This window comes from Schistocerca gregaria, chromosome X (assembly GCF_023897955.1).
Source record: "Schistocerca gregaria isolate iqSchGreg1 chromosome X, iqSchGreg1.2, whole genome shotgun sequence".
NCBI classification, from domain to species: domain Eukaryota; kingdom Metazoa; phylum Arthropoda; class Insecta; order Orthoptera; family Acrididae; genus Schistocerca; species Schistocerca gregaria.
Genome location: NC_064931.1, coordinates 638,916,882 through 638,932,110, shown reverse-complemented (window position 1 = coordinate 638,932,110; position 15,229 = coordinate 638,916,882). Strand labels below are relative to the sequence as shown.

The following is a 15,229-nucleotide window of genomic DNA, read 5'->3' as shown; positions in this document are numbered from 1 at the left end:
CACCTACGGTACGGCCAGCTGTATCGCTGAGGCACGCAAGCCTCCCCACCAACGGCAAGGTCCATGGTTCATGGGGGGAGGCATTAGTGGATGAGCAATGAAAATTCAGTAACATACATTAATGTAACATTTTAGTTTAGCCAAAACTCATAAAGAAAGAAATTCTAATCCTTGTTGTTGGTTAATGTATTAATCTAATAATTCACTGGCTGCTTCCTCAGAACAGTTTGCATATCCATTCTCTCACCCTCCTTATACATAGGAGTGCGTTTGGGATGTGTGGGTGTGCACATGCATGCATAATCTTAGGTGTGTATGTGCTCAACCAAAGGGTGGTAAATTAAATTGTTGGAAATGTTGTCATGTTTATGAGGTGTGTTCATAAGGAAAGGTACGAAACAACACTGTGGGTATAACTGAAATATTTATTCAAAAGTAATCACAAGTGACCTGAGCACAACTATGTCACTGTCTCATGAGCTGAACAATTCCCTGTTCCCAGAATTCCTGTGGCTGTGACAACAGGAGTAAGTCCTCCACTATGTCCTTCACTTTCTTCCATATGAACTTGGCCATTGCACTTTGTGTAACGTTTGAGATGTGTGGACACATGTTATGATGGATCAGAATCACCCCTTCCATGTGCAGATCAGGCCATTTGCTCCTGATTGTTTTGCATTAGGCTATGAAATGTCACAGTACATGTCACTGTTAGGGGTTTTTCTGTGCTCAAGAAATTTGATGAGTATTGGACCTCAGACAACGAAAAAGTCAATGAACATCACTTTGCCTGCTGAGGGTGTGGCTTTCAATTTTTCAGGGAGAGGTGATGACACTACATTTGTGTCTCTAATTATCCCAAAGCAGCATATGCAAATTTCAAATGGTTTGGTTGCTATTACATTGTATACCTTTTCATTTGAACACTTCTCATAGTTATTCTGTAAGCCTGTCTTTATCTTCGAATTTATTCTGTAAATTTCTAATCACATGCTTTACTTTGTCGTACTGTCCTTAACACTTTCATACTGGGTGCACAAACTGTGCTTGTACTAATGTAAGAGAACTAACCATGTATTTATTCATTTATTTATTTATTTATTTATTTATTTATTTATTTATCCATCCGTAGACAATCAGGATTGTATGGATGTTGTCAACATGAGTATATACAATAGGTACACAAATTTATAATTGTCACAATCGGAATTCATGAATATTATAACAAGATGCATTTTTAAACCACTTAATGACACAGTTGCTAATTTTTACATATTTCTATGCATTCACATCATCTCAAGTAATCATTGACAGTATAAAAGCACTTTTACGACAGATATTTTTTTAGCGATTTCCTCAGGTTATCTATTTTGCTTATGTCTTTGATCCCTTGTGGAAGTTTATTGTATAATTTAATTCCATTATATAACATGCTATTTTGAGTTTTTGATTTGTTTTTCCTATAGAGGTGTAAGTGTTGTCTGTGTCTGGTGTCATGTGCATGTATGGAACTGTTTATCGGGAACTGGTCAATGTGTCTTTTTATGTATATTACTGTGTGCAAAATGTATTCACACGGAACTGTCAATATACCCAAAGATTTAAATAACTCTGTGCAATGGGATCTACTGCTACTTTTTGTTATGATTCGTACGGCCCGCTTTTGCAACTTAAATATTGTTTGTCTGTTCTGCTCTGTTGATCCCCAGAAGGTTATGCCATAACTAATTATAGAGTGGACATACGCAAAATATGCAGTTCTAGTACACCGGCTACTACACACTGAATTTATAATCCTAAGTGCATAGCATGCTGAAGCTATTCGCTTTCCAAGTACCGCAGTGTGCTTGGTCCAATTTAGTTGAGAGTCGACATGCATGCCTAAAAATTTTGTTGATGGTACACATTCTATGTGCTCGTAATTAACTTTTAGCTTGCTACTGTTCGGTTTTCTGTTTAAGTGGAAGCTAATACTGTTGGTTTTTTTTTACATTTAGGGTTAATTTATTAGTCTCTAACCATTGGCATACATGCTTAAGTGTTTCCTCAGCTTTTTCATTGAGTGCACTTGGCGACTCAGCTTTGATTAGGATGTTACTGTCATCAGCAAACAGTACTGATTCACCATGTTTGACACTTTGTGGAAAATCGTTTGTGTGTATTAAAAAGAGGATTGGGCCCAGCACACTTCCTTGGGGGACTCCTATGTTGATGTATTCTGGGTTTGAAATGTGTGAGAAGGTGTGATTGGAGTTGGTTTGAGTGATCTCCACCTGTTGGACCCTGTTTTGCAGGTATGAATGAAACCACATGTTTGTTACTCCTCTTACTCCTTGTGCATTTAGTTTATTTAGCAAAATTGTGTGGTCTACCGTGTCAAATGCTTTGGTCAAATCAAGGAAGATCCCTGTTATGTGGTCTCCTTTGTCTAGTGCTTCAAGGATAACATTTGAGAAGTGAGCTACAGCTGAATTTGTGCTTTTGCCAGCCCGGAAACCAAATTGCTCTTTACTCAGAAGATTGAACTTTGTTAAGTACCCCATGAGCCTGTTTTTCATTACGGTCTCTATGACTTTTGAAAAGGATGACAGTAATGAGATTGGTCTGTAGTTTTCTATGATTTCTGGGTCACCTTTCTTATATATAGGTAGGAGTTTTGCATGCTTTAGTATTTCTGGGAAGCAACCCATGGAGAAGGATTCATTGATGATGTGCACTAATGGGTCTTTGATGTTGTCTATGCAGTCCTTCAGTAAGCACACAGGTATTTCATCTATGCCTGCTGAATTTTTACATTTTAGGTTACTCACAACATTGGATACTTCTTCTGCTGTGGTTGGTCGTAGCATCATTGTGTGTGCTATTTTGTTCAGAGTTTGTGATTGCTTTGTTTTGTTGAACTTCTGTTGCAGTCTGGTAGCTATGTTACTGAAATATTGATTGGCAAAGTTTTCTAGTTTTTTGGGATCATTTATTTTGGTATCATTGTGCTGAAACTGTATGTTTACTGGCTTTAATTTTTTCCTATTAGTTTCTTGTTTGGTGATTTTCCATGCTGCTTTGATTTTATTACTGGCTTTTTCTATAAATTTGTCATTTTGGTACCTTTTAGCCACTAACAATACTGTTCTATAGATCTTTCTGTATCTATGATAATAGTTATGAAATGCTGAATCATTACGGTAGTTTTTCATTGAGCTGAGGTGCTTGAGCGTTTCAGCAGATTTCCTTATCCCATTGGTTACCCAGCTGTTGTTGTTGCATGATTTAGTGATTCTTAGAACTTTAGGGAACACTTCTTCAAACCTGAATTTAAATACTGACAGAAACTTTGAAAACTTCCCATTTATAGTAGGTTCTCTGTACACTTCCTCCCATGTTTCACTGTTAAGTAGTGCAGCAAATAGAGCTCTTTTTGACTTAGAGAAAACCCTACTGTACTTGTGTATTTTAGTGTTATTATCTAATTCTATACCCAATTTTAATAACTGACTGGAATGGTCTGCGATGCCAAGGTCATCTATGACAACGTCACATCTATCTTTCTCTATGTCTGTTAGCATATGGTCAATACTTGAAGCTGAATGTCTGGTTATCCTAGTGGCAGTATTAATTAATGGTGATACACCATAGGCATACATAATGTTCAGAAATTTATTGTACAACATATCTGGGTTCATCATGTTAATGTTTAGATCTCCACAAATGATAATTTTGCCTTTGGGGCTGGAGACCATATCTAATGCTTGGGTTAACTTTGTAGTATTCAAAGAATAGCTTCAATTTCCATGAGATGAGATTGTTTCTATTGTGTCCTTAAAGTCATCAATAGCATGCTCCAGACATGCCACTGTTGTGCATAATCTATGATCATACATTTGCTTGTGAGAAGCTACAGTGCTCAACCTATAAGTAAATTGCTTCAAATACTTTATAAGCAATGTGCACAATGTTCTTAACAAACAGGGCTGTTGAATGAGATTCGTCCTATTTCCATGTAGGCTGTTCTTTTTCTTAGATTCTTCACTGCATCAGCCTGCAGTTTTCAAGGCAGTAAAGCATGCCAGGGAAGTACACTGAAAAAAATTCACACATTGGTAGCTAAACATTACAGCCTAATTCTCACTTACTGCAAACAACTGGAAGATGTGTAGTTTTAATCAGTGGAAGCTTTAATTTTGCTATTTTAGAGATTTCTGTGTTACCAGCTACTGTGGAGACTTTAACCATGCTGCTAACATTTACAAACTGTGCTTTTCAACAGGCTTCAGAATCAGAATATCAGTTTCATATTAAATGATTTAACACTGCATGTATGTAAAATGTGTATTTATTTCTTGCCTGTTGTAGTATGGCAATATTGCATGTTTTTGAACACATCTTATAATACTAATTAGTCTATCAATTTTAGAAAAATCATTTACTCATTAACAAGATGGTTATTGTTTCATAATGTTTTTAATTGCTGTCAAAACATTCAGTGCTGCATCAAAATTCCAGTTACAAAGTTTGTACTAGAATATTGCATAACTGGCACAGTAAAATAGGTGGAGATAAAATGCCAATTAATGTGCTATTTTCTTTTTCTGTCATCAGTACACAGAAGACGAATCCTTTCACATAATACTTTTGTCTTGATTTGTTTCCAACACTTTAATAGTGACATAATTACTCATTTATTGATTATAGGGAATTCTACATCAGCTATTTTAGATGGAGTGGCTGTTCTAACATTCCTTCCACGTGGTGAAGACTATAGCATTACCATACCGTATGCACATTGTAAAGGTATCCTCATGGGAACACTAACTATGGAATTGGGTGGGAAGGTCACAATAGAATGTGAAAAAACAGGATACCGCACTGAAATTGAGTTCAAATTGAAGGTTGGTGTTATCTTTTTTAACGTTACTATAAAAATTATTTTTCGTTAAAATATTATGAAAATAATTGTAGGAGACAGTCCAAAAGTTTTGTTGCCTGTGAAGTAATAACTAACACTTTTGGTGTTTGTATTGCATTGTAAAGCACCAATGTAACCTTTTATGCACTACTGATGGTGAAAAACTGGAACACAAAGAAGGATACATGTGACTGAAATGAATTTCATTTAACTTACTAGATGTATGGTAATAGACAAATCATTAGGATTACGAAACTATACACAATCTCTGACTTCAAGACTTTTGCATGGTGTGAAGCTTCCACATGATGAAAACAGAGCCTTAACATTAATGTTAATGTCAAAGAATCAGTGTGTCCACATATATAGCCTGGGAATGCTCTTCCGTGTGCCTTATGTAAGAGCGCATAGAGAATAAATATTAGTTGCTGCAGGCTTGTCGTGAACAAATTGCTGACCAAGCCATTCCTCATCAACCTTCCTCTCCTGTGTGTGTGTGTGTGTGTGTGTGTGTGTGTGTGTGTGTGTGTGTGTGCGTGCACAAATAGCTGCCCCAGAGTGTAGAAGATTTTTGTGCATTTCCCACTACATGTACCTATGCATTATTCTACTAACATGTGGATTTGCCTGGAAGACGGGAAGTACTTCACCCTATAAAACCTCCATAATTAGTGTTTCCTCTTAATACTGTGTAGAAACAGAAATTTCTTGTTTTGTCCAGTGGCACTGTACTGCTCAACAATGCAGGCTGCCTTACAGTGGTTACAACGGTAGCACCTGACAGGCCATCCCTGTAGCACAGATTGACCATGACCAGTCAAATACTACAAACTTAGTCTGTAGGCTCAGAATGAGCCACACCCAACACAGTGCTCCACAACCACCACCACCACTGTGGAAAAAAGTGTAAAATTCATTATGGTCACTAAAACAGGATGGTAGCCATTGTGTATGATGGTCACAGCACAAGGTGCAGTGTGTGTTTGTCACTACTGTTTATACATTATTGCACACTTTATATTTATGTGATGGCATTCTTATGTATCAAATTCTAATAGCCAACTAGGTGCTGAAAGCCTAGAGGTCTGTTTAACACTTAAGTCATTTTACAGGAATCTTGAATATAGAAAATTGTATGATTAGTAGAAGGAATTTGCTAATAATACATATTTTTAATTTCTGTTAGGATCAGTAGAAGTGCCCAGTTCAATGCTTGTATAGGATCTAGAACCCTCCTTCTGAAGTTTAGACAAATAGACCAAGTCTACAATATTGTTGCTGTGCTGTAATTCATCTGAAACTGATTTCTAGCATCAATCATTGATAGAACTGAAAATAAATCTACCAGGAAGTGTGTGTGTCACATTTCTAAGTTCCTTGCAGAAGTTGCTGCATGATCTCTATTGCTCCAGAAGATAATTTTGTAAAGGAGTGAGGAGCGAATGAATGCAAAATACAGTTTAGCTCTTTAGCTGTTTAACGCAAAACGTGTCAAATTATACTTCTTGGTTGATTAAATAAGGAATTAGTTGTTTGTTTATTCACAAATCATTTCTGTAGTGATAGATGACACATCAGCTAAAAATAAAATCAAAAACTTAAGTAGAATTAATGAAGTCATAGACATATAATTCAATACAGGCTTGCATTGTATAGAGTGCTCTTTCTTTATATACACACTCATAAATGAGATAGCAAACATTTTATGCATTAAATGAAATGAAATCTCATTCTTGTTCCTTGATCATAGATAAATTTGTTCGTGTAAAAATACTAGTTTTTCATTATGTGCATGATGTATTGACTAATCTATTTACACTGAGGTGACAAAAATCATGCGATAGCAATATGCATGTATACAGATGGCGATAGTATTGTGTACAAGAGATATGAAACAGCATAGCATTGGCAGAGCTGTCATTTGTACTCAGATGATTCATGTGAAAACGTTTCGAATGTGATTGTGGCCACATGACGGGAACTAACAGACTCTGAACGTGGAATGGTAGAGTTGGAGGTGGGTTCATGGGATACTCCATTTCAGAAATCATTAGAGAATTCAGTATTCCAAGTTCAATTGTGTCAATAGTGTGCCAGGAATACCAAATTTCAGGCATTACCTCTCACCACAGACACCGCAGTGGCTGACGGCTTTCACGTAACAACAGAGAGCAGCAGCATTTGCGTAGCATTGTCAGTGCTAACAGAGAAGCAACGCTACATGAAATTTCCACAGGAATCAATGCGGAACATATTACAAACATATCCTTTAAGTCAGTACCGTGAAATCTGGCATTACTGGGCTACGGGAAAAGCCAACCAATGTGAGCGTCTTTGCTAAAAGCACAACACTGCCTGCAGCACCTCTTGTGGGCTCGTGACCACATCGGTTAGACCCTAGTTGACTGAAAAGCCATACTCTGATCAGATAAGTCCTGATTTCAGTTGGTAAGAGTGTATGGTAGGGTAAGGGTGTGACATAGACCCCGAGAAGCCATGGACCAAATTTGTCAACAAGGCACTGTGCAAGCATGTCTTGGCTCCATAATGGTATGAGCCATGTCTACTGAACTGATCATTGACTGGAAATGGTCATGTTCGGCTGCTTGGAGACCATTTGCAACTGTTGATGGACTTCATGATCCCAAACAATGACATCATGTCGCCAGGCCACAGTTGTTCACGATTGGCTTGAAGAACGTACTAGACAATTCGACTGAATGATGTGGCCAACCAGATCATCCAACATAAATTTCATCAAACATTTATGCGACATAATTGAGAGGTCAGTTTGTGCACTACATCCTGCACCAGAACCACTTCCCCAATTATGGACAGCTATAGAGGCAGCACGGCTCAATCTTTCTGCAGGGGCGTTCCAATGACTTGAGTCCATGCCACATTGAGCTACTGCACTACGCTGCGCAGAAGGTGGTCTGACACAATATTAAAAGGTACCTCATGACTTCTGTCACGTCAGCGTACAAACTGCGGCTAGACTCTCCAACTTTTAAAACATGTTTTCATAATGATCCTGATAGTTGTTTTTAATTATTTTGTTTGTAAGCCTTTCCTGGAAATTTTAAATTGTGTTCTTATTTATTAATTTGTTTATATGTTAACTCAATTATTAGGTGTTGTTCATTTAGTGTATGACCATGAATGTCCATATCTGGTACCAGAAACCTGTTTTATTTAAAAGTATGTTCTGTGTCATTAAGACATAAACTGTTTACTGTGAATCAGCTCTAGGCCTGTTTGGATATCATCTGGTCTGTGTGTGTTGCAGTTGCATTTGGATCCTCGATTAATATGCTTGTGTATGTGCAGTTTATTGAAGTCTATTTGAGATAATTTATGTAGATCTCAGCTTTGTATTATGAATCTGGATCTCCCAGCATGGAAAAGACTGTTTCAACAAAATATTATAGTTTCCAAAGTAAAGTTTTGTAGGACTTCATTTGTGAAGCCATACATGCCTTTCTCTGTCGAGAAGCTTAACTGAAAGGTGATTAACAAATTCTGGTTCAAAAAATGAATCCATATTCTAAAGTCGGATAAAACTACCATAGACATAAGAATTAAAGTTTTCTGGTAACTTATTGTTCCCATGAAGAACATTTTTTTAACATACATCCAAGGGTGGTTAACATTGTGTCTGTTGAAGTAAATATAATGCATCTGAATACATATTTTATTTTTACATTTCAGAAATTACAAATGAGTTTGATTACAAGAATGAAGTTACACCTACTTCGCAACGAAACTCAGTAATAATGCTGTATTATAAGCAATTCATTTTAGGTGTTGTACAACGAGAAATGAACATCTTCTGAAAGAATGTAAATGACTTAGAAAGTGAAGTAAACATGAAATAAATACCACCAACTGCAATTTTAGTTGCCTACTTTTGCAGCCCTTTGCAGCGCCGACACCTTTTACAATTTATTGCCCATTTATGCAGCCTAAAAAGGAAAACAAGTATTCACACAGATTGGCAAGTGCTGCCACCATTTATCAGATGATCAAGAAAATTATATAGTGATCAGTTTTCCTTGCTGCTTCTAGAATAGATAAATATAACTACCCCATCTCCCAACCCAGTACCACCTGTTATGATTGGGTATTCTCAGGCTCTGAGAGTGGTTCTTTCTTTTGCACCACTCCTCTTATACAGGGTGATTCAGAAATGCATGTAAATATTTTAAGGGTGTATTTGTGAGGTAAATATAAGACAAAAATGTTCTATAAATGTTTTTCCATAAACGTTTAATTCCAGAGTTATCGTTAAAATACGAAAGTCATGTCCGTATCAAAACGACGTCAGTGCAAGCAGCAGGATGCCATATTCTGGTACATAATGCACATACGTATCTCCCAACAGTTGATTCGAAACTGCATGAATAGTGTTTGTTTGTGTTTGCAATTGCTGTTTACTCCTACTGTACAGAAGATGGCGCTGATGTTGTTGGTAACGGAAACGTACTTCCTGTCGTTCATTCATCGTCGGAAGGCTACAGGTTTCGTGCACATGATGTACTCAAACAGTGAGTATGCTGATATGCACCTTGTGTATGGTGCAGCAGATGGAAACGCACTTGCAGCAAGACGAAGGTACAGTGAGCTGTTTTCAAGACGACGGTTACCAAGTCATCAGACGTTTGTATCTGTGGACAGACGTATGCGGGAGTATGGCATTCGTCCTGGGCCACATTCAGGTCGACCACTTGAGCATGCAGTGAACGTCGAGGAACATGTTTTGGACCTGGTAGACCAAGATCCAGCCATCAGTACGAGACAAATTAGTGCAGCTGTATGACTTCCACAATCTACTGTATGGCGGCTGCTTCGGAGACAACAGTTGCATCCATTTCACCTGCACAAAGTGCACGAATTGACACCTGCAGACTATCCTCGCCGTCAGCAATTCTGCCAGTGGTTACAAGAGCGTCATTTGAATGATCCAATGTTCATTCGGCGGATATTATTCACAGATGAGGCCATGTTTACTTGTGCGGGTGTAATCAATTTGCATAATATGCACCAGTGGGCTGTCGAGAATCCTGGCGCGAGAATTGTGCGTGGATATCAACATCAATTCTCCATAAACATTTGGTGTGGTATTGTGGGGAATGACTTACTCGGACCTCATGTTCTACCTTCAAGGCTGACTGGGCACGCTTACCGCGAATTTTTGGAGGGGGAATTGCCTGGATTGTTACAGGATGTCCCTCTTGCAACACGAGCCACCTTGTGGTTTATGCACGATGGTGCTCCTGCCCATTACAGCCGCAACGTAAGGGCGTACCTCAATGATGCGTATCCACATCGATGGATAGGTCGCGGAGGACCAATTGCTTGGCCAGCCAGATCACCTGACCTGAACCCTTTAGACTTTTATTTATGGGGCCGACTAAAGACATTGGTGTATTCTTCTGCAGTTCCGAACAGAGAAGTGCTACAACAAAGAATTGAAGGTGGTTGTGAAATTATTCGTGGAGAGTTGAACGGACTGTGTAATGTGCAGAGATCATTGCGGCGACGAGCACGGGTCTGTCTGCAAGTTCAGGGACAGCATTTTGAACATGCATTGCATTAAGATTTGTGCAAATACAGTACAGTACAGTCTGTAAATTCTTCACGTATTTTCCTTAGTTATTTTGCATTGATTTAGTTCAATCAACAGGAACTAAAGTAATACAGTATTCGCGAGGAATTGTTTCAGTTTGTTACGTCACGTTTATTTACCAGTTTGCGTTTTTAGTCCAAATGCACTGTAATTAAACTGTGAACTCTGGGAAGTAAATACTTTACGTTGTATTGAATGTATTATCATGTTTTGTTCATAACTCTGTAATAAGCCAAGTATAGCAAAAATTGTATAGAACATTTTTGTCTTATATTTACCTCACAAATACACCCTTAAAATATTTACATGCATTTTTGAATCACCCTGTATAGTGTTGCCTACTGATGTTAAACCTGATAAGCAGATTTGAAAGACTACATAAATTCATTATGCAATTGAAATTGAATTAGTAGTAAAGATTGACTCAGTTTGCGCGAAATACTTGCAACTGTGGACAGTAAATCAAAACGAGGTATTGAACAAAACCATTGCAATATATCTTAGTCATGATGTGTTATTTGTCTCCAAAGGCTAGCATACACTGGTGCTGACATATTTGTGGCCTAAAGTAGTGTGGTTGCTACCAATTCACAATGTGGCTTTTGAGAGGCAGATTACAGGATAGTAATAAATTACAGACAGTGAATAAAGTGTCTTTTGTAATTTGTAGTGCTGCTATATTTCTATCATTTGTCTTTGTTCTTCTCCAGTCAAGACACCAAAACACAAAGTGAGAACAATAAGGGTGTGTGGCTGTAGTGAAATGTTTAATAGTGGCAGTACATTATTTAGAGTGATGAATCTGTTGTTAGGTACCATACAGTGTTTGTGATGTCTGAATTACAATTGATGGAAAACATCAGCCACATTATACACTGAGTGAAAATCAAAATGCAAATTTAGAATGGGGAAATTCTGTGGCATAAGTGAGATTTGGCAGTTGTTTATCAATAATGCATTACATCAAGTAGTAGAAAATATACTGGAAAATAAAGCCCTTGTAGTATGAAAAAAAAAGTCACTAACCAGATGGCTATTAACTCATAATCCATGATTTTTTACCCCAAATGCAGATAGGCAGAATACTTATATATTGAATAATTCATTGAGGCCCTTCTCCCATTCAGGCTTGGCTCTGTTTCTCGTGACCGCATTGTCAGTGGGATGTAAATCCAAACTTCCATCATTTTTACTTCTGGATAGATAACATGTAAAACCTATGCATTTTCTAAAGTCTGTTGCTGAAAAAACTGACAATACTAGCATGATGTACATTTCAAGCATGATGTACAGTTTCAGTTATGCATATTATGGTCTGACACAATAATGTATAATTGAGTGTTTGAACAATTTCAGACTGGGCTGTGTATATGTCAGGCTTCAAATTGGAAGAAAAAGCCACTATCTCCTATAATACAAAACATGTGACTTGTAGTGTGCATGCTTTACACTAAATTTGTGAAACATTGAAAAATTAATACTACTATACATAGGAATTTGTGTCTTCTGTTAAAAAAAAATCATATAAAATCCTCTTGCTGAAATAAAAAATAATGTGGAAATTACAGGATTTATTTTACCAGCTTTGTCTATCAACACTAGAAGTATTCATGGTTTAAATCAGGTATTTATCTGCAGTCTTTCTCAGAATACAGAATATGATTTTTTTGTATTATATCTAGTGTCTCTATAGCTAGAGAAAAGGACAAAGACTGGCTAGGTACATAGGAAGATGGACGCTCTTTCCTGACTAATCATGAAGAAAGTAGCAGACCAGTATTTCAAGGAAAAAGTACACTGGGTGGTGGTGGTGGTGGTGGTGGTGGTGGTGGTGGTAATAGATGCAGTAGTAGTGGTGGTGGTGGTGGTGGTAGTAGTAGTAGTAGTAGTAGTAGTAGTAGATTTTTACAGGCTTCAGCAGTTCCAATGGAGGCTGAAGAGATTAAACTGTATTTCTTGAACAATAGTGCATCAGGAAAGGAGGGGGAGGGGGGCTTTATAGGATCTCCACTGTGTCAACAAATACCATCCATGGCATATAACAGTTTCACGAATCAAGATTATAGATGAAGCAGTCTGTGCATGCATTCGCATTAAACACATGTATTTGTCTGGTGCATAATCACTACTTTAATTACTATTACAGTTGTATGCAGAAATAATGGTGTATGGTTTTCTCTTTTAAGAGCAGTCTTTTTGTTCATGCAAAGACTGGATTGTAATGATAAGGCTCTGCACATGACAGTATCATGATCCAGCCCAGAGTTTAGATTTAAGATGCCATCATTTGTGACTTCATCCATTCCTGTATATTTTGTGAAGACCAATATGCTACTACAAGTTCACAGCCTAATGATTTTTGTTTCCACAGACTAAATGTATATAAATAATGCATCATGGTATGTAGCCATAATTTGTGTTGTAAAATTTTGAACTCACTTGAAATGAAATAGAACATTGCCTTCTTCCATGATATGTAAAGCATGCAAACACTTGAAAACCTCTGTGCATAGTTGTAGTAAGTGTATCAAAGTATGCCTTAGGATGCTTTCAAAGTGTGTGAGGAAATGGGACACTACCGTCAGATTGTTTCCTTGGTAGTCTCATAATAAATGCATGCTTTATTCTGCTTTCATGTTTTGAAAATTCTACACGAGATTCATTTGTGATTATGAAGAAGAGCTTCGAGTCTTGGCAAAGATATTTACCATTTACTCATTCAGTAATGTATGTGGCTACTACTTTGGAACATACCAGATATTATGCTTTTCTGCAACATTCAGAACCATATATAGTGTTCAGTTTTTTGAGTCTAGTTTGGTATAGATTGTTTTTGTTGTTGTTATTATTATTGTTATTATTATTATTGGAATTGTTTGAAGATTTTCAGAATTGTTTGAAAATTCTTATTGTAAAAGCAAAATTGAAAATTCTTATTACTGGGCATTCAACATAGTATTTTCAAGGTGCAACTGGTCACCATTGCTTTTGTTGTAACACAGTTTTTGTTTGTGTACATGTAGCCCTTTCTGGGTGGTGCAGAACAGACAAACATGATATCAGGACAGTTAAAGTTGGGGAAGGAAACCTTGGCAACGTTGGATGGATACTGGGACAGCAGTGTATTCATCAAAGATCGGCGTACAGGGGTACGTAAAATAATTCCTGTAATTAAAATCATTCCCAAATTATCGATCAAAAATGAGTAAATTATAAGCTTTTATTCAATTACCACTGCCTTATGTTACATTAATTGTGGTGACTACTTTTTAATAGCATTTATAAGGCAAAAGTTGGAAGAATAGCAACTGTTATATCGGTATTACTGACACATCATTGTACTCTTGGTGTATTAATATTTGAGTGCCTTAAAAGGATCAAATTGTAACATATTTCTTATTTACAAAAACTATTAGTGATTAAATTAAAGCAGATCTGAGTGGAGTAGAAGAGACTATGAATTGTTTTGTTTCAGTTGTTTTCCAGATATCTTGAATCTCAGAGTGAAGCTGCAGTATCATTTGTAATATGTCAATAAATTCATAAAGCCCTACATTACTTTCCTTCAGCAACAACTGGTGCTATTGAATTTTATGTTTACAGTGCTGTACAATCTAGCACATGTGCACACTATTAAAGAAACACAGTGTTTATTCATTCGTTCGTATTTCAGTACCTGTTTTCATATGTAACTTAGGGCTAGAGATGTATACTTTGCAGTCTTAAAAAAAAAATCATTTTACGTGATTCCAGTGCCTTTTTTTAAAAAAGAAAAAATAAGCTAAGTTCAGAAATGCAGAGTTTCTATCCATTGCATAAAGTTTTCTCACAAAGTAATGATAAAGATCTAGAAAATTCATACAGAACACATACATTCAAAAAATGTTAATAAGAAATCATTATAAAATAAGGCATTCCTAACATTATAATGAAGTATTATGTTCTTCAGGTCTAATACAAAGCCATAAGTCATAATGTCTCTTCTTTCTCTCCTTCGTTCGTTTTCTTCTGTGCACTGACTGAGGACACCCTCCTGTGCAGCATCCAACAGTAGTCAGCTATCATGTTGACATCTCATCAGTCCCAGTACTCACGTCCCATTTGTTTCATGTTTTGATGGAACCTTTCTCCCTCTTCCTCACACATAGCACCTAGGAAGTGCAGCTTCAGGCTCATCGAGGCATACAGTACTATAAACTATCCAATATGCTTCGTTCTAATTCTCATAATCAAGGTCTTCGCAGTTGCGAAGAAATTTGTTGACAACTTGTTTAAATATTATCCAAGATTATGTTTAAATTTCATTCAGTTGATGTTAGTGTTGCATATTTCATTAGTTTGCAAATATCAGGGCTGAAGAAAATGTCCTTCTTTCATCTTAGCCCTTTTATAGCCATGGTTACTTTTTCGCCACGTAATAAAGTGTCACCAACTTTTGGTAGGGATTTAATAAATTGTTTCATAATGCCAAATTTCATGTGAAGTGGATGCAGAAGGTTTTTTGGTCTACCTTTGAACTAAATCTTACATTTTTATCTCCAGAGTTTAGTATTCTAATTGGTCAGATTTTTTTAGGCCAGTGCTTGTCTTTTGCAAAACTGTCTCTTTTTTGTAGGAAGCAGGAGTCCTTCCTCACAACTTGAGCACACTCAACATTAGGCCCTTGTCTTCTCATGCTCTCCAACCTTTGTGACAGG

The 15,229-nt window shown here is 37.0% G+C and overlaps 1 protein-coding gene across 3 annotated transcripts in view; it reads left to right on the top strand.

The window, feature by feature from the left end:
• Nucleotides 1–15,229, top strand: part of LOC126298445 (oxysterol-binding protein-related protein 8) — a 205,690-nt gene that overhangs the window by 150,694 nt on the left and 39,767 nt on the right. For all 3 annotated transcript variants that reach the window (XM_049989775.1, XM_049989774.1, XM_049989773.1), the window contains 2 exons: nt 4,690–4,886; nt 13,556–13,681. In XM_049989775.1, the coding sequence (XP_049845732.1) occupies nt 4,690–4,886; nt 13,556–13,681 (323 nt within the window). The remainder of the gene's footprint in view (nt 1–4,689; nt 4,887–13,555; nt 13,682–15,229) is intronic.